The 23,211-nt window shown below is 35.8% G+C and overlaps 1 protein-coding gene across 6 annotated transcripts in view; it reads right to left on the minus strand.

The window, feature by feature from the left end:
* Nucleotides 1-23,211, minus strand: part of LOC124997298 (interferon-induced very large GTPase 1-like) — a 406,468-nt gene that overhangs the window by 71,489 nt on the left and 311,768 nt on the right. For 4 of the 6 annotated variants that reach the window (XM_047570895.1, XM_047570897.1, XM_047570896.1 and 1 more), the window contains 14 exons: nt 12,841-12,875; nt 12,674-12,737; nt 9,862-9,945; nt 9,723-9,754; nt 9,446-9,542; nt 8,537-8,571; nt 6,129-6,192; nt 5,395-5,478; nt 5,256-5,287; nt 4,978-5,074; nt 4,075-4,109; nt 3,866-3,971; nt 3,006-3,089; nt 2,866-2,897 (listed from right to left, as the gene is read on the minus strand). In XM_047570895.1, the coding sequence (XP_047426851.1) occupies nt 2,866-2,897; nt 3,006-3,089; nt 3,866-3,971; nt 4,075-4,109; nt 4,978-5,074; nt 5,256-5,287; nt 5,395-5,478; nt 6,129-6,192; nt 8,537-8,571; nt 9,446-9,542; nt 9,723-9,754; nt 9,862-9,945; nt 12,674-12,737; nt 12,841-12,875 (881 nt within the window). Of the gene's footprint in view, nt 1-2,865; nt 2,898-3,005; nt 3,090-3,865; nt 3,972-4,074; nt 4,110-4,977; nt 5,075-5,255; nt 5,288-5,394; nt 5,479-6,128; nt 6,193-8,536; nt 8,572-9,445; nt 9,543-9,722; nt 9,755-9,861; nt 9,946-12,380; nt 12,386-12,673; nt 12,738-12,840; nt 12,876-18,179; nt 18,280-18,448; nt 20,143-23,211 lie in introns of those variants that run through there. The other 2 variants (XM_047570899.1, XM_047570900.1) reach the window with 2 other exon arrangements.

Consider the following 23,211-nt stretch of genomic DNA (forward strand, 5'->3'; position numbering starts at 1 on the left):
TCCTTGAAAGTTATCCCCTGAATCAAATTAATATTTCCCTGCTGCCTTTTCCCCTTTTTGAACACTGGGTCGTTTCATCCACTTGATTCCCGGACATTGGCCTTGATTTTGGCTGGAAGGGGTTTGTGTCCCCGACAAAATTTCCCAATAAATTTCCCCTTTAGGCTTTCAGAAAATTTGACTGGCTTCGTTTTCAGACCCATTTTTTACTTTTCCCGGTTTCACCTGAACTGCATCACAACTCATCAAATTTAAAAATAATGAGAGGCTTCTGAGCTTTTAAAGATCTGATGACTGTTGCTTGACTTCTGTGACTTTTTTTCCCGATTGGTACAAAACTACATTGACGAGAAGTTTTCAGTCAGTATTTTAGTTTGTGTTTCAATCATCAGAGCACACCCTGAAGATTACAAAGGCAATGCAGTCAGTAAAGGGAAACGTTTTGGGGTTTTTCCCGCAGGGGGGGACCAGGAATTTACCACACCGTCCCTCAGAGACGGGAAATTTTGGGGCTGCCGGACAGTTTCTGTGGAAGAAAGGTTTTGTGACGGTCGTTGATCAAAGAGTTCATGAGCTGTGATTTCGACCCGATACTGAACCCCGGCGGAAAAAAAGACACCATGTGTGTCTCAGGTTGCAGAGGGGGTACTCTTTATTGTGAAACTATTGAATCGTCTTTGACTTGGGTTTTCCCTGTCTTTATTATTTGTCTAAATGTCCACAGAGGCATTCGATTGTTGCGGTCTCTGATTAGGGGGGGGGGGAAGGAAAAAGGGAAGGCGTATGACATTGTGATAACTTTGTAAATTTTGTTTGCAAAAAAAGCTGTCTAAAAGTGAAATACTGCCCTTTGAACATCCATTGGATCATTGGTTTGTTTTGATTGATCAACATCTACAGTTTGCTATAAAGAGCATCTAAGCATTGTCATCTGATTTTAAGACAAGAACAATGTCTCACGGAATGTATCTGGCTTTATAGTCCAAATCATTAACCTTGAAGAAAAAAATTTAGCAAATCTTTCTCAGATTGTCCTGGCTCTGTTTGACAGGGGGGACCATTTGAAGAAGGTCTTTTAGGTGACAACTTTTGTGATCTTGAAGGGGCAAGTCTTTGAACGTGTTTTTCCTTTTATGTTTTTTATTTTTTTTCTGCAGAACAACAACAATTTACCGGGGGTTACCACAAGGAAAGGTATAGAAATTGTTAAGTAAAAAGTCATCAAAATGATGACCCCACACTATATATATTTAGAGCTAAAATCAAGTGTTTATATGTGTTACAGGGTTAGTTTGGTTAAAAAATTTTAATAAAACAATTTTATATTTTTTTTTTTGGATCTTCGTACCATGAAAGTAGAAATATTCAAAGGATAAAAACTAATGAACATTGCACTTCGTCTTTTTCTATAATTGGAATTACTCGTCATAATTAGTTGTATTCTTAGTTGTATTTTATTTATTTGATTGGTTAAACGTTATTGTAAATCATGTTAAAATTTACCTTTTTTCTCAGTTTCGATAAACCTTGATTTCAGCCTCACTTTTTTGTTGCCCCTCAGTCTTCTCTGAGTGTTCAGCCCACCTTGTTCAGCCCGTACATTACCCTAAAAAAAAAGATCTTTTTGGGGCCCGTTTATTAAAAATGACTTAAAAAAAGAAAAAACGTATTGGCACCATTGCTGTATTTCTATTGAACAATTTCCTTGATTTCAAATGAAAGTTTCACCCCTTCCCAAAAACTGGTAATTTAAAAAAAAAGCAGATAGCATGAAGTCAGCATCAGTCTATGTTTTTAAAAAATATTTACAGACACCACATATATATTTACAATGCAATGGGGGAGCTAAACAAAAGCATAACACTGGTTTAGGACCCCTTATTCACCCCTTAATGACCAAACAAAATTTTAATTTTCAATTTCAAAAATTATTGAAAAAAAAGTTGAGAGTCTTACCTGAGAGCAGAATTGACTGATACTGTATATCCCATATTAAAACAAAAACCAAAAAAAAAAATGTAATGATGAAACCAAAACGTGTGAGATGGGGGTTTTACTTTTTCACTCATTAGCTGGATTTTAATTTAACCAGAAAACTTCACTTCAGTAAACCGGCCTTTTTTTAAAAGATCAACAGAGCTTTCTACCCAAATAAAAAGTGAATATGGAAAAATACAAAAAGTAGAAATGAAAAACTTTCCACTTTCACATCGTCAATACGGGGTCGACCCAGGCAGCAGTAGGACAAAGGCTTGACTTCCCTGATTTAACGGGATTCTGTCAATGTTTGGAAAACCAAGTCTGTTAAAGACGGAGATGTGCCGACCACACAAATCATACAGTTTGGAGGAAAAATGCTCCACATTTGTCGGCTTGTGATGGTCAAGTAAAATGTTTTCTGGTCCAATCTCAATGGAATTAGTATCACCAATTAACACAAGTGTGAGCTCAGGCTCCACTGAAAACAAATATAAGAACATCAGTAGATTAGACAATCAAGTTCATTACAACTGATTGAGGAAATTAAATTCTAAAATGCAATATATAAAGTCTGTCTTGTAATCAGAGTTTCTGTTTAAAATATTACTTTTGTCTTTGCTTTCAGTTGATGCCGACTTTGTTTCCTCTCCTGTGGTTGTGTCCTTTGTCTCTGAGTGCTGAGCTTCATCATTCATTGGATCAGGCTGAGAAAAAGAGTGATTTATTTTTATCACAATTCATTCCACAGAAATAGACTTGTTCTCTTACTGGTATGACAAATGTAAGTTTTAAGTGTTTTTCTGGTAACAAGCCAGAGAAGAAAAGAAACACAAGTAAAGTAAATGCATTAGATTATAATGACTAACATAGTTGTAAAACATTTACCGTGGTGTCAGCTGTACTCTCCTCCAAAGGGTCTGTGGAGACATGCAGCAGAAAAGATGAATTTATGATCAGCCTACAACACTGATATTTATAGAACCATTCTTACTTCATGAAAAAATATTTTTACATTTTTAATCTACCTCTTTTATCAGTCTCACATTTGGTTTCAGACTCTTCTCCTCCTCCTGCTATGTTGTCATTACTCGCTTCCATCTGCTTTTCATCTATAAATTATTCACAAAAAATGCAAATTAACCTCAAAACTGCGAATGCAGACCATTCATGAGTATCACATCTAACACTTCTCATATAATAACAGATTTGAGGTAGAAGATAAAAAGTAAAAACTGTTTCAAAAGCTGCCGATTTCTGTTCATCCTCTTTTATTCAGCATGACCAGAGAGGGCGCCACAAACACTTGTGTATTAGGGAAATTTGGCAAAAAATGCAAATGATTCATTTTGTTTCATGTCTATATTTAATGCGCCTGTGCATGGGAAATATATATATATTTAAATTACATGTATTAATGGGGTGATATGTTTTTGTTTAAAAGAGGGTTAGCAGGAGGAAGTCTATAAACATGAGATGAGATTTACTTGACCTGGAAATAGAAATACACAAATCTGAAAGAAGTACAAAAATATATATATAGAGTGAGAGAACTGACTGGTTAATAATTTACAAATAATTGCATAAAGGAAGTGTTTAACAACTAGAAACATGTCTTTTTCATATCAAACTCATTTCTACCTTGTCCAGCCTACTACAAACAGTCTCCTTTTAAAAACAATTTTATATTTTTTTGGTATCTTCAGTACCATGAAGTAGAAATAGTTCAAATGGTTAAAAACTAATGAACATGTGCACTTCTGTCTTTGTCTATTATTGGAATTACTCTGTCATAATTAGTTGTATTCTTATAGTTGTATTCTTAGTTGTATTCTTATTTATTTGATTAGGTTAAATGTTATTGTAAAATCATTCATTAAAATATTACCTTTTTTCTCAGTTTCAGATGAAACCTTGATTTCAGCCTCACTTCTTATGTTGCCATCAGTCTTCTCTGAGTGTTCAGCTCCACCTTGTTCAGTCAGTACATTACCCTAAGAAAAAGATAATTTTGGGCCAGTTTTATTAACAATGACTTAAACAAGAAAAAACTGTACTTGAGCACCATTGCTGTATTTCTAGCTTTGAATACTTTACCTTGATTTCAACTGAATGTTTCACCTCTCCAACTGCTGGATAATTTAAAAATAAGCAGATAGCATGAAGTCAGCATCAGTCTATGTTTATAACATATTATACAGACACGCACATATATATATTTACACATGCAGATGGGTGAGCTAACAAATGCATAACACTGGTTCAGGACCCCTTATTCACCCCTTAATGACCCAGATCAAAGTTAATTTTCAACTTCTCAAAATTATTGAATTAAAAAGTTGAGCAGTCTGTACCTGAGAGCAGAATATGACTGAATACTGTATATCCCAGTATTAAAACAAACACAAAAAACAAATGTAATGATGAACCAAAACGATGATGGAGATGGAAGTATTTACTTTTACACTCAATTAGCTGGATTTTAATTTAACCAGAACACTTCACTTCAGTAACTTCGGCCTTTTTTAACAGACTCAACAGAGCTTTCATACACCAAATAAAAAGTTGAACTACTTAGAAATATTAACAAAAAAGTAGAAATGAAAAACTTTCCACTTTCACATCGTCAATACGGGGTCGACCCAGGCAGCAGTAGGACAAAGGCTTGACTTCCCTGATTTAACGGGATTCTGTCAATGTTTGGAAAACCAAGTCTGTTAAAGACAGAGATGTGCCGACCACACAAATCATACAGTTTGGAGGAAAAATGCTCCACATTTGTCGGCTTGTGATGGTCAAGTAAAATGTTTTCTGGTTCAATCTCAATGGAATTAGTATCACCAATTAACACAAGTGTGAGCTCAGGCTCCACTGAAAACAAATATAAGAACATCAGTAGATTAGACAATCAAGTTCATTACAATTGATTTAGGAAATTAAATTCTAAAATGCAATCTATAAAGTCCGTCTTATAATCAGAGTTTCTGTTTAAAATATTACTTTTGTCTTTGCTTTCAGTTGATGCAGACTTTGTTTCCTCTCCTGTGGTTGTGTCCTTCGTCTCTGAGTGCTGAGCTTCATCATTCATTGGATCAGGCTGAGAAAAAGAGTGATTTATTTTTATCACAATTCATTCCACAGAAATAGACTTGTTCTCTTACTGGTATGACAAATGTAAATTTTGAGTGTTTTTCTGGTAACAAGCCAGAGAAGAAAAGAAACACAAGTAAAGTAAATGCATTAGATTATAATGACTAACATAGTTGTAAAACATTTACCGTGGTGTCAGCTGTACTCTCCTCCAACTGGACTGTGGAGACATGCAGCAGAAAAGATGAATTTATGATCAGCCTACAACACTGATATTTATAGAACCATTCTTACTTCATGAAAAAATATTTTCACATTTTATTTTACCTTTTTTATCAGTCTCACATTTGGTTTCTGACTCTCCTCCTCCTCCTGCTATGTTGTCATTACTCGCTTCCATCTGCTTTTCATCTATAAATTATTCACAAAAAATGCAAATAAACCTCAAAACTGCGAATGCAGACCATTCATAAGTATCACATCTAACACTTGTCATATAATAGATTTTAAGTAGAAGATAAAAAGTAAAAACTGTTTCAAAAGCTGCCGATCTGTTTCTATCCTGTTTTATTCAGCATGACCAGAGAGGGCGCCACAAACACTTGAAACATGAAGAGTGTATTAGGGAAATTTGCCAGAAAATGCAAATGATTCATTTTGTTTCATGTCTATAATATATATATATATATATATATTTAAATGACATGTATTAATGGGCTGATATGTTTTTGTGTAAAAGAGGGTTAGCAGGAGGAAGTCTACAAACATGAGATGAGATTTACTTGAACTGAAAATAGAAATATACAAATCCAAAAAAAGTACAAAAATAGAGAGAGAGAGAGACTGGTTAATAATTTACAAATAATTGCATAAAGGAAGCGTTTAACAACTAGAGACCATGAAGTAGAAATAGTTCAAATTGATAAAAAAGTATTGAACATGTGCACCTCTATCTTTGTCTATTATTGGAATTACTCTGTCATAATTAGTTGTATTCTTTTATTTATTTATTCATTTGATTAGGTTATAAGTTATTGTAAAATCATTCATTAAAATGTTACCTTCTTCCTCAGTTTCAGATGAAACCTTGATTTCAGCTCCATCAGGTTCACTCAGTACATTACCCTAAGAAAAAGATAATTTTGGGCCAGTTTTATTAACAATGACTTAAACAAGAAAAAACTGTACTTGAGCACCATTGCTGTATTTCTAGCTTTGAATACTTTACCTTGATTTCAACTGAATGTTTCACCTCTCCAACTGCTGGATAATTTAAAAATAAGCAGATAGCATGAAGTCAGCATCAGTCTATGTTTATAACATATTATACAGACACGCACATATATATTTAACACATGCAGATGGGTGAGCTAACAAATGCATAACACTGGTTCAGGACCCCTTATTCACCCCTTAATGACCCAGATCAAAGTTAATTTTCAACTTCTCAAAATTATTGAATTAAAAAGTTGAGCAGTTTGTACCTGAGACAGCAGAATATGACTGAATACTGTATATCCCAGTATTAAAACAAACACAAAAAAACAAATGTAATGATGAACCAAAACGATGATGGAGATGGAAGTATTTACTTTTACACTCAATTAGCTGGATTTTAATTTAACCAGAACACTTCACCTTAGTAACTTCGGCCTTTTTTAACAGACTCAACAGAGCTTTCATACACCAAATAAAAAGTCGAACTACTTAGAAATATTAACAAAAAAGTAGAAATGAAAAACTTTCCACTTTCACATCGTCAATACGGGGTCGACCCAGGCAGCAGTAGGACAAAGGCTTGACTTCCCTGATTTAACGGGATTCTGTCAATGTTTGGAAAACCAAGTCTGTTAAAGACAGAGATGTGCCGACCACACAAATCATACAGTTTGGAGGAAAAATGCTCCACATTTGTCGGCTTGTGATGGTCAAGTAAAATGTTTCTTGGTTCAATCTCAATGGAATTAGTATCACCAATTAACACAAGTGTGAGCTCAGGCTCCACTGAAAACAAATATAAGAACATCAGTAGATTAGACAATCAAGTTCATTACAATTGATTTAGGAAATTAAATTCTAAAATGCAATCTATAAAGTCCGTCTTATAATCAGAGTTTCTGTTTAAAATATTACTTTTGTCTTTGCTTTCAGTTGATGCAGACTTGTTTCCTCTCCTGTGGTTGTGTCCTTCGTCTCTGAGTGCTGAGCTTCATCATTCATTGGATCAGGCTGAGAAAAAGAGTGATTTATTTTTATCACAATTCATTCCACAGAAATAGACTTGTTCTCTTACTGGTATGACAAATGTAAATTTTGAGTGTTTTTCTGGTAACAAGCCAGAGAAGAAAAGAAACACAAGTAAAGTAAATGCATTAGATTATAATGACTAATATAGTTGTAAAACATTTACCGTGGTGTCAGCTGTACTCTCCTCCAACTGGACTGTGGAGACATGCAGCAGAAAAGATGAATTTATGATCAGCCTACAGCACTGATATTTATAGAACCATTCTTACTTCATGAAAAAATATTTTCACATTTTATTTTACCTTTTTTATCAGTCTCACATTTGGTTTCTGACTCTCCTCCTCCTGCTATGTTGTCATTACTCGCTTCCATCTGCTTTTCATCTATAAATTATTCACAAAAAATGCAAATAAACCTCAAAAACTGCGAATGCAGACCATTCATAAGTATCACATCTAACACTTCTCATATAATAACAGATTTTAAGTAGAAGATAAAAAGTAAAAACTGTTTCAAAAGCTGCCGATTTCTGTTTCTATCCTGTTTTATTCAGCATGACCAGAGAGGGCGCCACAAACACTTGAAACATGAAGAGTGTATTAGGGAAATTTGCCAGAAAATGCAAATGATTCATTATGTTTCATGTCTATAATATATATATATATATATTTTTAAATGACATGTATTAATGGGCTGATATGTTTTTGTGTAAAAGAGGGTTAGCAGAAGGAAGTCTACAAACATGAGATGAGATTTACTTGAACTGAAAATAGAAATATACAAATCCAAAAAAAGTACAAAAATAGAGAGAGAGAGAGAGAGAGAGAGAGAGACTGGTTAATAATTTACAAATAATTCTATAAAGGAAGCGTTTAACAACTAGAGACCATGAAGTAGAAATAGTTCAAATTGATAAAAAAGTATTGAACATGTGCACCTCTATCTTTGTCTATTATTGGAATTACTCTGTCATAATTAGTTGTATTCTTTTATTTATTAATTTATTCATTTGATTAGGTTATAAGTTATTGTAAAATCATTCATTAAAATGTTACCTTCTTCCTCAGTTTCAGATGAAACCTTGATTTCAGCTCCATCAGGTTCACTCAGTACATTACCCTAAGAAAAAGATAATTTTGGGCCAGTTTTATTAACAATGACTTAAACAAGAAAAAACTGTACTTGAGCACCATTGCTGTATTTCTAGCTTTGAATACTTTACCTTGATTTCAACTGAATGTTTCACCTCTCCAACTGCTGGATAATTTAAAAATAAGCAGATAGCATGAAGTCAGCATCAGTCTATGTTTATAACATATTATACAGACACGCACATATATATATTAACAAACATGCAGATGGGTGAGCTAACAAATGCATAACACTGGTTCAGGACCCCTTATTCACCCCTTAATGACCCAGATCAAAGTTAATTTTCAACTTCTCAAAATTATTGAATTAAAAAGTTGAGCAGTTTGTACCTGAGACAGCAGAATATGACTGAATACTGTATATCCCAGTATTAAAACAAACACAAAAAAACAAATGTAATGATGAACCAAAACGATGATGGAGATGAAGTATTTACTTTTTACACTCAATTAGCTGGATTTTTAATTTAACCAGAACACTTCACCTTAGTAACTTCGGCCTTTTTTAACAGACTCAACAGAGCTTTCATACACCAAATAAAAAGTCGAACTACTTAGAATATTAACAAAAAAGTAGAAAATGAAAAACTTTCCACTTTCACATCGTCAATACGGGGTCGACCCAGGCAGCAGTAGGACAAAGGCTTGACTTCCCTGATTTAACGGGATTCTGTCAATGTTTGGAAAACCAAGTCTGTTAAAGACAGAGATGTGCCGACCACACAAATCATACAGTTTGGAGGAAAAATGCTCCACATTTGTCGGCTTGTGATGGTCAAGTAAAATGTTTTCTGGTTCAATCTCAATGGAATTAGTATCACCAATTAACACAAGTGTGAGCTCAGGCTCCACTGAAAACAAATATAGAAACATCAGTAGATTAGACAATCAAGTTCATTACAATTGATTTAGGAAATTAAATTCTAAAATGCAATCTATAAAGTCCGTCTTATAATCAGAGTTTCTGTTTAAAATATTACTTTTGTCTTTGCTTTCAGTTGATGCAGACTTTGTTTCCTCTCCTGTGGTTGTGTCCTTCGTCTCTGAGTGCTGAGCTTCATCATTCATTGGATCAGGCTGAGAAAAAGAGTGATTTATTTTTATCACAATTCATTCCACAGAAATAGACTTGTTCTCTTACTGGTATGACAAATGTAAATTTGAGTGTTTTTCTGGTAACAAGCCAGAGAAGAAAAGAAACACAAGTAAGTAAATGCATTAGATTATAATGACTAATATAGTTGTAAAACATTTTACCGTGGTGTCAGCTGTACTCTCCTCCAACTGGACTGTGGAGACATGCAGCAGAAAAGATGAATTTATGATCAGCCTACAACACTGATATTTATAGAACCATTCTTACTTCATGAAAAAATATTTTCACATTTTATTTTACCTTTTTTATCAGTCTCACATTTGGTTTCTGACTCTCCTCCTCCTCCTGCTATGTTGTCATTACTCGCTTCCATCTGCTTTTCATCTATAAATTATTCACAAAAAATGCAAATAAACCTCAAAACTGCGAATGCAGACCATTCATAAGTATCACATCTAACACTTCTCATATAATAACAGATTTTAAGTAGAAGATAAAAAGTAAAAACTGTTTCAAAAGCTGCCGATTTCTGTTTCTATCCTGTTTTATTCAGCATGACCAGAGAGGGCGCCACAAACACTTGAAACATGAAGAGTGTATTAGGGAAATTTGCCTATAATAAATTAGTAGAAGATAAAAGTAAAAACTGTTCAAACGCCGATCTTTCATCCTGTTTTATTCAGCATGACCAGAGAGCGCCACAAACACTTGAACATAAGAGTGATAGGAAATTTGCCAGAAATGCAAATATTTTTTGTTCAGTCATAAATATATATTAATATTTTTAATGACATGTATAATGGGCTGATATTTTTGTTAAAGAGGTTACAGAAATCTACAACATGAATGAGATTTACTTGAACTGAAAATAAAAAACAAATCCAAAAAAAGACAAAATAGAGAGAGAGAGAGAGGTTAATAATTACAAATAATTCATAAAGAAGCGTTAACAACTAGAGACCATAATAAATAGTTAATGATAAAATATTGAACATTGCACTCTACTTGTCTATTATTGGAATTACCTCATAATAGTTTATTTTTTATTTATTTTCATTGATAGGTATAGTATGAAAACATTCATTAAAATTTACCTTCTCCTCATTTCAGATGAAACCTGATTCAGCCCACAGTTACTCAGTACATTACCTAAAAAAAGAAATTGGGCCATTTATTAAAATGACTTAACAAGAAAAAACTGTACTACCATCTGATTCTAGCTTGAATACTTTACCTTGATTTCAACTGAATGTTTCACCTCTCCACTGCTGATAATTAAATAAGAATAGCATAAGTCAGCATCATCATGTTTATAACATATAACAGACACCACATATAATATAACACATCAGATGGTGAGCTAACAAATGCATAACACTGTTCAGACCCTATTCACCCCTATGACCCAGATCAAAGTTAATTTTCAACTCTCAAAATTATGAATAAAGTTAGCATTGTACCGAGACAGCAAATAACTGTACTGATATCCCGTATTAAAACAAACACAAAAAACAAAGTAATGATGACCAAAACGATGATGGAGAGGAAGATTACTTTTAACCATTAGCTGATTTTAATTTAACAAACACTTCACCTATAACTTCGGCCTTTTTTACAGCTAACAAGTTTCATACACAAATAAATCAACTACTTAGAAATATTAACAAAAAAGTAGAATGAAAACTTCCACTTTCACACGCAATACGGTCGACCCAGCACAGTAGGAAAAGCTGACTCCTGATTTAACGGGATTCTGTCATGTTTGGAAACCAAGTCTTAAAGACAGAGATTGCCACCCACAAATATACGTTGGAGGAAAAATGCTCCACATTGTCGCTTGTGATGTCAAGTAAGTTTCTGTTCAATCTCAATGGAATATATCACCAATTAACACAAGTGGAGCTCAGCTCCACTGAAACAATATAAGAACATCATAGATTAGACAATCAATTCATTACAATTGATTTAGGAATTAAATTCTAAATGCAATCTAAAATCCTCTTATATCAAGTTCTGTTTAAAATATTACTTTTGTCTTCTTCAGTTATGCAACTTTGTTTCCTCTCCTGTGTTGTGTCCTTGTCCTGATGCTGACTTCATCTTCATTGGATCAGCTGAGAAAAAGAGTTTTATTTTATCACAATTCATTCACAGAAAAGACTTGTCTCTTACTGTATACAAATGTAAATTTTAGTGTTTTCTGTAAAAGCAGAAAAAAAAAACACAATAAATAAGCATTAGATATAAGACTAATATATTTAAAACATTACCGTGTGTCAGCTGTACTCTCCTCCACTGACTGTGGAGACATGCAGCGAAAAAGAATTTATGATCACCTACAACACTGATTTTAAGAACCATCTCTTAGAAAAAAATTTACATTTTATTTTACCTTTTTTACGTCCACATTGTTTCTGACTCTCCTCCTCCTCCTATGTTGTCAATCCTTCCATCTCTTTTCATCTATAAATTATTCACAAAAATGCAAATAAACCTCAAACGCGAATGCGACATTCATAATATCACATCTAACACTTCTCATATAATAAGATTTTAGAGAAATAAAAAGTAAAACTTTTCAAAGCTGCCGTTTCTGTTCTATCCTGTTTTTTCGCATGACCAGAGAGGGCGCCACAAACACTTGAAACATGAAGAGTGTATTAGGGAAATTTGCCAGAAAATGCAAATGATTCATTTTGTTTCATGTCTATAATATATATATATATATATATTTAAATGACATGTATTAATGGGCTGATATGTTTTTGTGTAAAAGAGGGTTAGCAGGAGGAAGTCTACAAACATGAGATGAGATTTACTTGAACTGAAAATAGAAATATACAAATCCAAAAAAAGTACAAAAATAGAGAGAGAGAGAGAGAGAGAGAGACTGGTTAATAATTTACAAATAATTCTATAAAGGAAGCGTTTAACAACTAGAGACCATGAAGTAGAAATAGTTCAAATTGATAAAAAAGTATTGAACATGTGCACCTCTATCTTTGTCTATTATTGGAATTACTCTGTCATAATTAGTTGTATTCTTTTATTTATTTATTTATTCATTTGATTAGGTTATAAGTTATTGTAAAATCATTCATTAAAATGTTACCTTCTTCCTCAGTTTCAGATGAAACCTTGATTTCAGCTCCATCAGGTTCACTCAGTACATTACCCTAAGAAAAAGATAATTTTGGGCCAGCTTTATTAACAATGACTTAAACAAGAAAAAACTGTACTTGAGCACCATTGCTGTATTTCTAGCTTTGAATACTTTACCTTGATTTCAACTGAATGTTTCACCTCTCCAACTGCTGGATAATTTAAAAATAAGCAGATAGCGTGAAGTCAGCATCAGTCTATGTTTATAACATATTATACAGACACGCACATATATATATTAACACATGCAGATGGGTGAGCTAACAAATGCATAACACTGGTTCAGGACCCCTTATTCACCCCTTAATGACCCAGATCAAAGTTAATTTTCAACTTCTCAAAATTATTGAATTAAAAAGTTGAGCAGTTTGTACCTGAGACAGCAGAATATGACTGAATACTGTATATCCCAGTATTAAAACAAACACAAAAAACAAATGTAATGATGAACCAAAACGATGATGGAGATGGAAGTATTTACTTTTACACTCAATTAGCTGGATTTTAATTTAACCAGAACACTTCACTTCAGTAACTTCGGCCTTTTTTAACAGACTCAACAGAGCTTTCATACACCAAATAAAAAGTCGAACTACTGAGAAATATTAACAAAAAAGTAGAAATGAAAAACTTTCCACTTTCACATCGTCAATACGGGGTCGACCCAGGCAGCAGTAGGACAAAGGCTTGACTTCCCTGATTTAACGGGATTCTGTCAATGTTTGGAAAACCAAGTCTGTTAAAGACAGAGATGTGCCGACCACACAAATCATACAGTTTGGAGGAAAAATGCTCCACATTTGTCGGCTTGTGATGGTCAAGTAAAATGTTTTCTGGTCCAATCTCAATGGAATAAGTATCACCAATTAACACAAGTGTGAGCTCAGGCTCCACTGAAAACAAATATAAGAACATCAGTAGATTAGACAATCAAGTGCATTACAATTGATTTAGGAAATTAAATTCTAAAATGCAATATATAAAGTCTGTCTTGTAATCAGAGTTTCTGTTTAAAATATTACTTTTGTCTTTGCTTTCAGTTGATGCAGACTTTGTTTCCTCTCCTGTGGTTGTGTCCTTTGTCTCTGAGTGCTGAGCTTCATCCTTCATTGGATCAGGCTGAGAAAAAGAGTGATTTATTTTTATCACAATTCATTCCACAGAAATAGACTTGTTCTCTTACTGGTATGACATGTAAGTTTTAAGTGTTTTTCTGGTAACAAGCCAGAGAAGAAAAGAAACACAAGTAAAGTAAATGCATTAGATTATAATGACTAACATAGTTGTAAAACATTTACCGTGGTGTCAGCTGTACTCTCCTCCAACGGGTCTGTGGAGACATGCAGCAGAAAAGATGAATTTATGATCAGCCTACAACACTGATATTTAGAGAACCATTCTTACTTCATGAAAAAATATTTTCACATTTTTAATTTACCTCTTTTATCAGTCTCACATTTGGTTTCAGACTCTCCTCCTCCTCCTGCTATGTTGTCATTACTCGCTTCCATCTGCTTTTCATTTATAAATTATTCACGAAAAATGCAAATTAACCTCAAAACTGCGAATGCAGACCATTCATGAGTATCACATCTAACACTTCTCATATAATAACAGATTTGAGGTAGAAGATAAAAAGTAAAAACTGTTTCAAAAGCTGCCGATTTCTGCTTTTTTTCTGAGAGGGCGCCACAAAAATTTGAAACACGAAGACTGTATTAGGGGAAATTTGGCAAAAAATGCAAATGTTTCATTTTGTTTCATGTCTATATTTAATGCGCCTGTGCATGGAAAACATATATATATATTTAAATTACATGTATGAATGGGGTGATATGTTTTTGTTTAAAAGAGGGTTAGCAGGAGGAAGTCTACAAACATGAGATGAGATTTACTTGAACTGAAAATAGAAATACACAAATCTGAAAGAAGTACAAAAATAGAGAGAGAGAGAGAGAACTGACTGGTTAATAATTTACAAATAATTGCATAAAGTAAGCATTTAACAACTAGAAACAGGTCTTTTTCATATCGAACTTATTTCTACCTTGTTCAGCCTCCTACAAACAATCTCCTCACATTGCTGTATAAAGCAAGAAGCACAAGTTCACCAGAAGAGAGGTCACACTGTCCATATAGTGGATTATATGTTTAAATCAACGATAAAACTCCACAAAAGCCCTAGAAACCAATAACGTAATAATTGGTGATAACGTGATGAATTTGACATTTTTAAAATGTAATAGTCCAATAACATAACAACTAGCCAACAACATAATAAACATCCTAAGTCATGTTGATGTATTCTCAAATAAAGTGACCACATATGAAAAATGTATCTCTATTAAACCGCCAAGGTGTACTCTCAGTGGCAGGGAAATAACAACCAGTCACCCCAACCAAGAGCTGAAGTGGAAGAATACTGGAAGCACGTGTGGGAAAGAGAGGCATCACACAAGACCAGTGCCCAAATAAACGTCAAGTGCAGCATATACCAAGGAGATGCCCTATCACTACTGCTGTTCTCTGTAAACCGGAACTGCCTCAATCAGATCATCACATAGAGTGTATACTTCCAATTCCAAAGTGGGGCAACAATCAGCCACCTGTTCTACATGGATGACATCAAGCTGTACACCAAGAACGAATGAAGAATGAATCCACACCACCAGGATCTACAGCAACGACATAGCAGTATCATCCGAACTGAAAGGGTTGACCTACCAGAGGGCAACATAAGTGACATCCAAGTTAGTTACAAGTATTTAATGGAAACCATGAGGAGGCCATAAGGAAGTCAACCACAACCAAATACTTCCAGAGAGTAAGTCCTGAAAAGTCAGCTGAATGGTGAGATCAAGATCCGAGCCATCAACATGTCTGTACTACCAGTCATCAGATACCCCACTGTGACCATAAGCTGGCCGAAGCAGGAGACAGAAGCCACAGATATCAAGACAAGAAAGCTCTTCATCATGCACGGAGGGTTTCACCACAAGTCCAACACCCTGAGACTGTACACTAAGCTGAAAGAGGGAGGCTGAGGACAAGTGAGCATCAATGCCACAGTCCAGGATGAAACATTGAAAGTCCAAGAATACGTCAAGACAGTGACAGTGCAGGAGAGGGGATCCACCTGTCTCCCATTGCACCAAGACTCAAAAACTACCCAACGGCTATGCTGCCTGAGTTGACGTTTAGTAAGTGGTCTATCAGACGTCAGAATGTATGATATTTCCATATTTGTCAAAGGCTAAAGTGTCAGCAATGCTACATCCTATCTTTGCACAATCTCCAGTCATCGCTGACTAGTCACACAGACAGACATGCAAATTAGTTTATTAACTCATTGTTGCTATACGATGTTTCTCGACTCTGACAATCAGCTTTTGATAAATTTGATATTAAGCTTAAAGTTTTTCACATAACTCCTGGCCCAAATGGGCTGCTAACATCAGGCTAAAGTTAGCTTGGTTGTGCTAACGTCATTCATTAGCTTATGTGTGTGTTACTGTTATGTTTAGAACATGCAGGGATTTTTGGCCAGGTAAGTATAATACGTTGTCATATTGACCCATGTCCGAATGACTGAAACAAGGAGGAAAATGTAACATTTCAGACCTGTTGTTGTTTCCCATGTGTCTGAATGAACAGCACACTTCTATAGCTAATGTAACATTAGAAGCATGTTTGGCCATGTTTACACTCAGTGATGGTCTGGTCTGGTAGACAAGGTCAAGTTGAGCGTATATGGTCCTCATCCATTGCTCATATTTTGGGCATGTGTATGTTTATTTCACTTTAGCAAATTCTCAGAATTAAAGTCACATTTGCCAAACTAAGACTGTTTTAGTTCTTGGCTGTTTTGGAGTAATGAACATTGATTCCATTGTTACCACTTTATCTTAGTGTAATGCATAATCCTTAGTAGATCAGCTTTTGTGTGACACTCTTGTGTGATGACATACATTCATGAAAAAACACAAATTGAAATATGGAGATAAAAGGTTTCTGCCCAACAGCACAGCAGCATCTCCATCAGTGGGAAAGTCTAGGCTAGAGCTAAAAATCTGGTAGAAAACTGGTTATTATACAATAACCAGTGTTAAGGTTAACCGTTGTTTTATAAATTGCAACACTTGACACAACCTGTCAACCTTGATTCCAAATTCCAATACTTATTGATATGAATTAATTTATTAAAAGAGTAATATTTTCTCTCTCTTTCTTTTTTTACTAAGACTGACTAAAACTTTTTTGAGTTTGATTTCAGTACCAAATTAGAACCCATCCATCTATTTCTTGAGTAAATAAATGCACCAGCATACTTTATTGGATTCTCTTTTATTAATTAACAAAAAAAAGATTAAATAAAGTCATGTTAATGTAGCTTGTTATTAGTTTTTATTTTAATTTATGCTGTTGAATTTTTTTGTTTGGTTTCAGTTCACTTTTGATAGTTTAAAAATATTTAGGTTTAGTTTACTTTGTATTATCTTGAGCATTCGATTTACATACTGAATACAGAACATAATTGCAGTATCTACTGTATTTAAGGGTTTAGGGTTTGTTTTCAGCATTGGTAATGGTGTTTACTGCTGTTGTGTAACTCGTATGTTTTGGATGAATTGTGCATCGTGGTAAGGCTGTTAGATACTGGACAGTTGCAGGAATTAATTCAACAGCAACAACTAGGAATAATCAACGTTTTTTCCCCCAAACAGGTTCCAAAGTTACATCCACGTTAAAATCTCACCTGTCCCAGCGGTTTCTTCTTTGTAGAGTTTCTGCTCCATTTGTTCTTTCTGCTCTTTATTCTCATCACACATCAGTGTTGTGTAGCAGTGGTGATCGTTTTCAGAGACCATGACGTCTACTTTTTCCAACAGATCTATTATCTCTGTTGCATCTGTCATACTTCTTCTACATGTGTGGAATCTTTGTTCATTAAAACTGGAGAAATCTTTAAGGTCTTCCAGTGCACTTTCACATGTTTCATCCAACTCATGAGTCACTATTGTCATTATATAAGAAAGACAGTCTTTGCCAAAAGCTTTTTTTAACTTCTGCACTGCTGAGTGGTAATGGTTGACGTGCAGACCATTTGGCAGCAGTAGGACAAAGGCATGAATTCCCTGATTTAACGGGATTCTGTCAATGTTTGGAAAACCAAGCCTGTTAATGACGGAGATGTGCCGACCACACAAATCATACAGTTTGGAGGAAAAATGCTCCATATTTGTTGGCTCGTCATGTTCAAGTAAAATGTTTCCTGGTCCAATCTCAATGGAATTAGTATCACCGATTAACACAAGTGTGAGCTCAGGCTCCACTGAAAACAAACAGAAGAACATCAGTAGATTAGACAATCAAGTTCATTACGATTGATTGAGGAAATTAAATTCTAAAATGAAATCTATAAAATCCATAATCAGAGTTCCTATTTAAAGTATTACTTTTGTCTTTGCTTGCAGTTGATGCAGACTTTGTTTCAGTCACCCCTCTTGTTGTGTCCTTCGTCTCTGAGTGCTGAGCTTCATCATTCATTGGATCAGGCTGAGAAAAAAAATTATTTATTTTCATCACAATTCATTCCACAGAAATACACTTGTTCTCTTACTGGTATGACAACTTTAAGTTTTGAGTGCTTTTCTGATAACATACCAGAGAAGAAAAGAAACACAAGTAAAATAAATGCATTAGATAATAATGACAAAACATTTACCTTGGTGTCAGCTGTACTCTCCTCCAACCGGGCTGTGGAGACACATAGTAGAAACAATTAATTTATGATCAGCCTACAACACTGTTATTGAGAAAACCATTCTCACTTCATGAAAAATATTTTCACATTTCATATTCATGTCATATTTTATGTTTATATTTAATGTGCCTGAACATGGTAAAGATAAATATTTTTAAAAGGCATAAATAAATGGGGTGTTACGTTTCAGTTTAAAAGAGGGTTAGCAGGAGGAAGTCTACAAACATAAGATGAGATTTACTTGAACCTGAAATACAAATACAAAAATATGAAACTAGCACAAAAAACACAAATAATGTGCTGAATAAACAAAAGAAATATAAAAATAAACACCAACGGGCATGAATATGAAGAGAGGAATATTCACAGCCATAAAAACTGGTGTCTGATGAGGAGAAGGACAGGACTCTTAACACAGAGAGAACTGACTGGTTAATAATTTGCAGATATTCCCAAAAAGGAAGAGTTCAACAACTAAAAACGCCTTTTTCATATCAAACTCATTTCTACCTTGTTCGGCCTCCTGATGTCTAAAGCAAGCAGCACAAAGTTACCGTTAGAGAAGTCAGACTGCTTCATGTAACAGATCACATTTGTAAATCAAAGCTAAAACTAGGGGTGAAAGTAGTTTTAAATTTTGCCGGTACTGTAACAAAAACCTTCATCTCTCTTTCACTTCATGCATTTTAAAATAGCAAAGTCAAAACCCAAACAAACAAACAAAAAAAAAAACATTTCAATATACTAACCCTAACCCTTTCTCTCCATTTTTATTTAAAATGTGTGATGACTGACAGATATGCAAATCATGTTGAAAGTGTTTCAGCGAACCACAAGAATTTGTGGAATTTCGTTGGTGTAATCTATTGTTCGTCCTGTCCTGGCGCAAGCGGCGTTTCTTGACGTCTGTGGACCAGTTGTGGAAGTCCCAGTGCATTAAATCAAACGTATTAATTCATAGCAACCGCTGTGTTTCGGTACATGTGGATGCGCATGCGCACTTACGTACTGCTGAGTGAAATCTCCGGTCGTTAGCTCAGAAGCAGTTTCTTGTCCGAGCTGTTCTGTATCGTTAAAAGTGAACAAAAAAACACGAAACACAACTGCTGCTTACTCTCCTACTGATTTTAATTGGGACACTTTGCAACGAACGTAAAGACATTATACATGTGATACCTGTTTCAAAGGCTGGGCGAACAGGTGACCACCGGGCTCTCTCCGAGGAGAGGTAGTGATGGGAACAATCGTTCTTTTTACTGTACCGAATCACTCGAATCAGTTCATTAAAATGATTCGTTCAATTGATTCGTTCATCGCGTCAGTCAGTAACGTAGTCAGTAAGTAAAACAATGTGTGTTCCGTTCCCCAAAGTCGTTTGGTCCAGAAAGCTCTTTCAGCGGGCGGGGCTTCCGGCATCTCAGACTCTGTGTTGGCACCAATGGTCGGCAATGACACAGAGGCTGACTCGCGACCTGCAGTGAACTGGTTCACTTGGAGAACGAATCAGTTAGTGATCCGTTCACGAACTGACTCGAGTCAGTGACGCAACGCGAATCAGTAGATCAGTAGCATTCACTGACTGGATCCCTCTCCTCAATCACTGACTAAATTCCTCCATTTGCTGCAATATAGGCTTAAGACTAACACTAAGAGATGCGTTTACAGCCTTTCAAATAAACAAAGTACAGCCTTTGTGACTATCTATGCTTTATTCCACTGAAATTATTACAAAAAAAGTGGAAAATAAATATAAAGCAAAATAATAAACAAACACTATTGTAAATTTTAACATATTAACAATGATCAAATGATCAAATATATATATATATAAAATATATCAATTACAAGAAAATGCCATAAAAAAAATAAAGATATGGAACCTGCATTAAAAAAAATAAGAGGACAACATAAACTTAATTTGGCTTAAATATGTAATAAAAAAAGAAAGTAAATAGCTTCACACCACACACACGCACCACCACCCTGCGCTATCTGCCGGCTAACTGCGTCACTGGCCGAAGTTTCAGTATCATCGAATCAGTTCATAAAGTGATTCGATACAGTTCGTTCACTCAAAAGATCCGTTATTTCGAACGAATCATTCGTGAACGACCCAACACTAAGGGGAAGGGGGGAGAGGGAGATGCCCGACCAAAACTCCGTCCATCATGAACTAAAACACAGCACGGACAGTTCAGAAACAATTCGGAATGACACCAGTGTCCGTTTCCGTGACTGAAAATTAGATGGGGCGCGTTACTTGCTTCTCATCCACGGGAACCGCGAAGCTTTTTTTTTTTTTTTTTTTGGAGAGGAGAGGAGGGAGGGGCGAAACAACCGCCTAAGGGGCAATAAATAGTAAAAGTTCTGTGTAAGTACATAACTATACAATTCTACTCTATGCAACTGGCTCGTGAAACCTGCTAAGAAAAAAATACAAATTATTAAACATATTTAAACTTAGAAAAAAGAGTAACGCAATAGTTACTTTCCCCAGTGACTAGTTACTTTTATAGCGGAGTAATTCCGTTACTAACTCAGTTACTTTTTGGGAGAAGTAACTATAAGTAATTACTTTTTAAAAGTTTCGGCCCAAAAAGGTTTTTAAAAACCCAAAAAAACTCACCTTTGTTTTTCCTCAGCTCTATCCATTTCTGCGTGAACGTAGTCCCTTACCCTGAAACCCTTTCCCAGTAAACCTCGAGTATAAACAGATTTCAGTGCCCCTTTCCCCCACTTTTCAGTTTTCACAAACCTATTTACCTCAAATGTATAGGTAAAAAGGTTGATCGTTCTGAAATGCACGATTTTCCACACGGGGGAAAGTGAAAAAAAAGTGGCCCTTTTCCTTTTTTGAACTTGGGTTACCCGTGAAAAGGGAAAAACATGACTTCATGTACGAAAGGAAGATAAATTGTGGGAAAGTGGTCTTATTTTCCTTTTTAAACCCTTGGCCCCTGATTTTCTTTTGCTGTTTTTGTCGGGGAATTGGTGTTGAAGTGAGGCCCCAAGGCGGGTTAAATGATGGGCCCGGGACCCCTGTGTGCCCCACTCGTCTCAATTTTAAAATTTAACCAGACAAAAAAAAAACGGAAAAAATTTTTGGGGTTACTTTTAGTAACCCTTTGGGTTCTTTGAAAACCCAAGTGGGTTTTTTAACTATAAAAATTGGGGCCTTGGGGGTGCCCCAACTCCCGGAAAGCCCCCAAATCCCAAAACGTCTTCTTTGCAAAACATTTGACTGTGTTAGGGGCCCCCCCCCCTGGTACATCACTGTCCCCTTCTAGCCCGGTTTTTTTTCCCGTCCCCTGTCCCAAGGAGGGAAGTGTTTGGTGAACACCCGCTCTGTTTATCAAGGAACGGGTTTTTAACGTAATGTAACCCAAATTTTTTTTCCTTAGCTTGCCCACCAAAGCCCCGGGGCAAGCTGAAATTCCCTGCTAAGTAAAACCTTAATCGGGGAAAAGGCTTTCCCTTTACCACCAACCCTCCCAGGAAACACAAAAACATCCCCCAAAGAACTTTAAAAAAGGAATTGTGTCTTTTTTTGGGCACCATTTCTTCAAAAATCCCCACTTACTCCCTTTTTAAAGGAGGGGGTAGAAGAGGCTCTGGTGTTCGGAAGGGGTTCTCGTCACCTCGGGGGGCAGCCCTGCAGCTTTAAAATTTTCCCCCCTTTAAACGGGCCCGGCCCTTTGACCAGGGTTTTTCGGCTGTGGGAAAAAAAGGGCAATGAAAAAAATTTGAAATCTGAAAGATCGATCATCACAAACCAGTCTTTTGGGGAAAGGTATGGGGCTAAAAGGCACTTTGTGTGTTAACATTCTGAACGGGTATTTTTGCAAGTGTTTGGGTTTAATAACACAGGTCTAATATGGGGGCGAGAGATGCACTCCCTTTTTTTAAAAAATGATGAAGAAAAGGGAAAAAAACCCCTTTAAACGTTTTCCTCGTGGGCCCCTTTCTGATCGCTTGTTTTTTTAACAAAGTTCCCAATCTGGGTCCCCGGGCCCCGTGCGGGGAATCCCCCGTTGGCCACTGAAGTTGGGGTTTTAAATTTTCGGGGGTTTTATTCCTGGAAATTGTCTTTAATCCCCAGGGTAATGCGCATGGGGTGCCACCTTTCGCTTCAAACCCGGAAAGGGGAACCGGGGGACTCATTGTTCGCAAAAATTGTGATCACCCCCTCGGTTCGAAAAGGGGCCCCCTTTAGGGCTTTTACTCCCCCCATTATCTTCAGGCACCCAAAGTCTTTTTTTGCAGCGATGAGCCACGGAAAACTTTACTCGTCAAAACTGTTTTTTAACCCACCCAAAAACAACCCTGTTTAAATGACTAGCGGTTAGAAGGGTTTTAGACGCTTCCCTGGCCTCATTGAAACTTAGAAAGTGAGAAAAGGGCCCAGTAAACGGTATTTTTTGGCTTGACTTTTTTGCTGAGTGCCCGGCATTTTTTGTGCAAAAAGCCCCTTTTAAGCCCCTTTTAATTGTGCCATTGGCTGCAGCAGCAGCACCAGGACAAAAGCTCGGTGCGCAGAGAGGTAAATTGCCATGGTGCGCCAAAGCAGAAAGGAGGGTTTGGGGGCCGGGTTTCCCGCAGGGGGGAAAAATTAAAATTTTTATAGTTATGGTTATATAAGGGGGATGTTAAAGTTTTTTTGGGGGGCTAAGGCGGGGAAACATCGGAAACCTGACATTTTTTAATTTTCAAATTTTCTGTGCAAA

The sequence above is a fragment of the Mugil cephalus genome, chromosome 20 (genome assembly GCF_022458985.1).
Source record: "Mugil cephalus isolate CIBA_MC_2020 chromosome 20, CIBA_Mcephalus_1.1, whole genome shotgun sequence".
Taxonomy (NCBI): domain Eukaryota; kingdom Metazoa; phylum Chordata; class Actinopteri; order Mugiliformes; family Mugilidae; genus Mugil; species Mugil cephalus.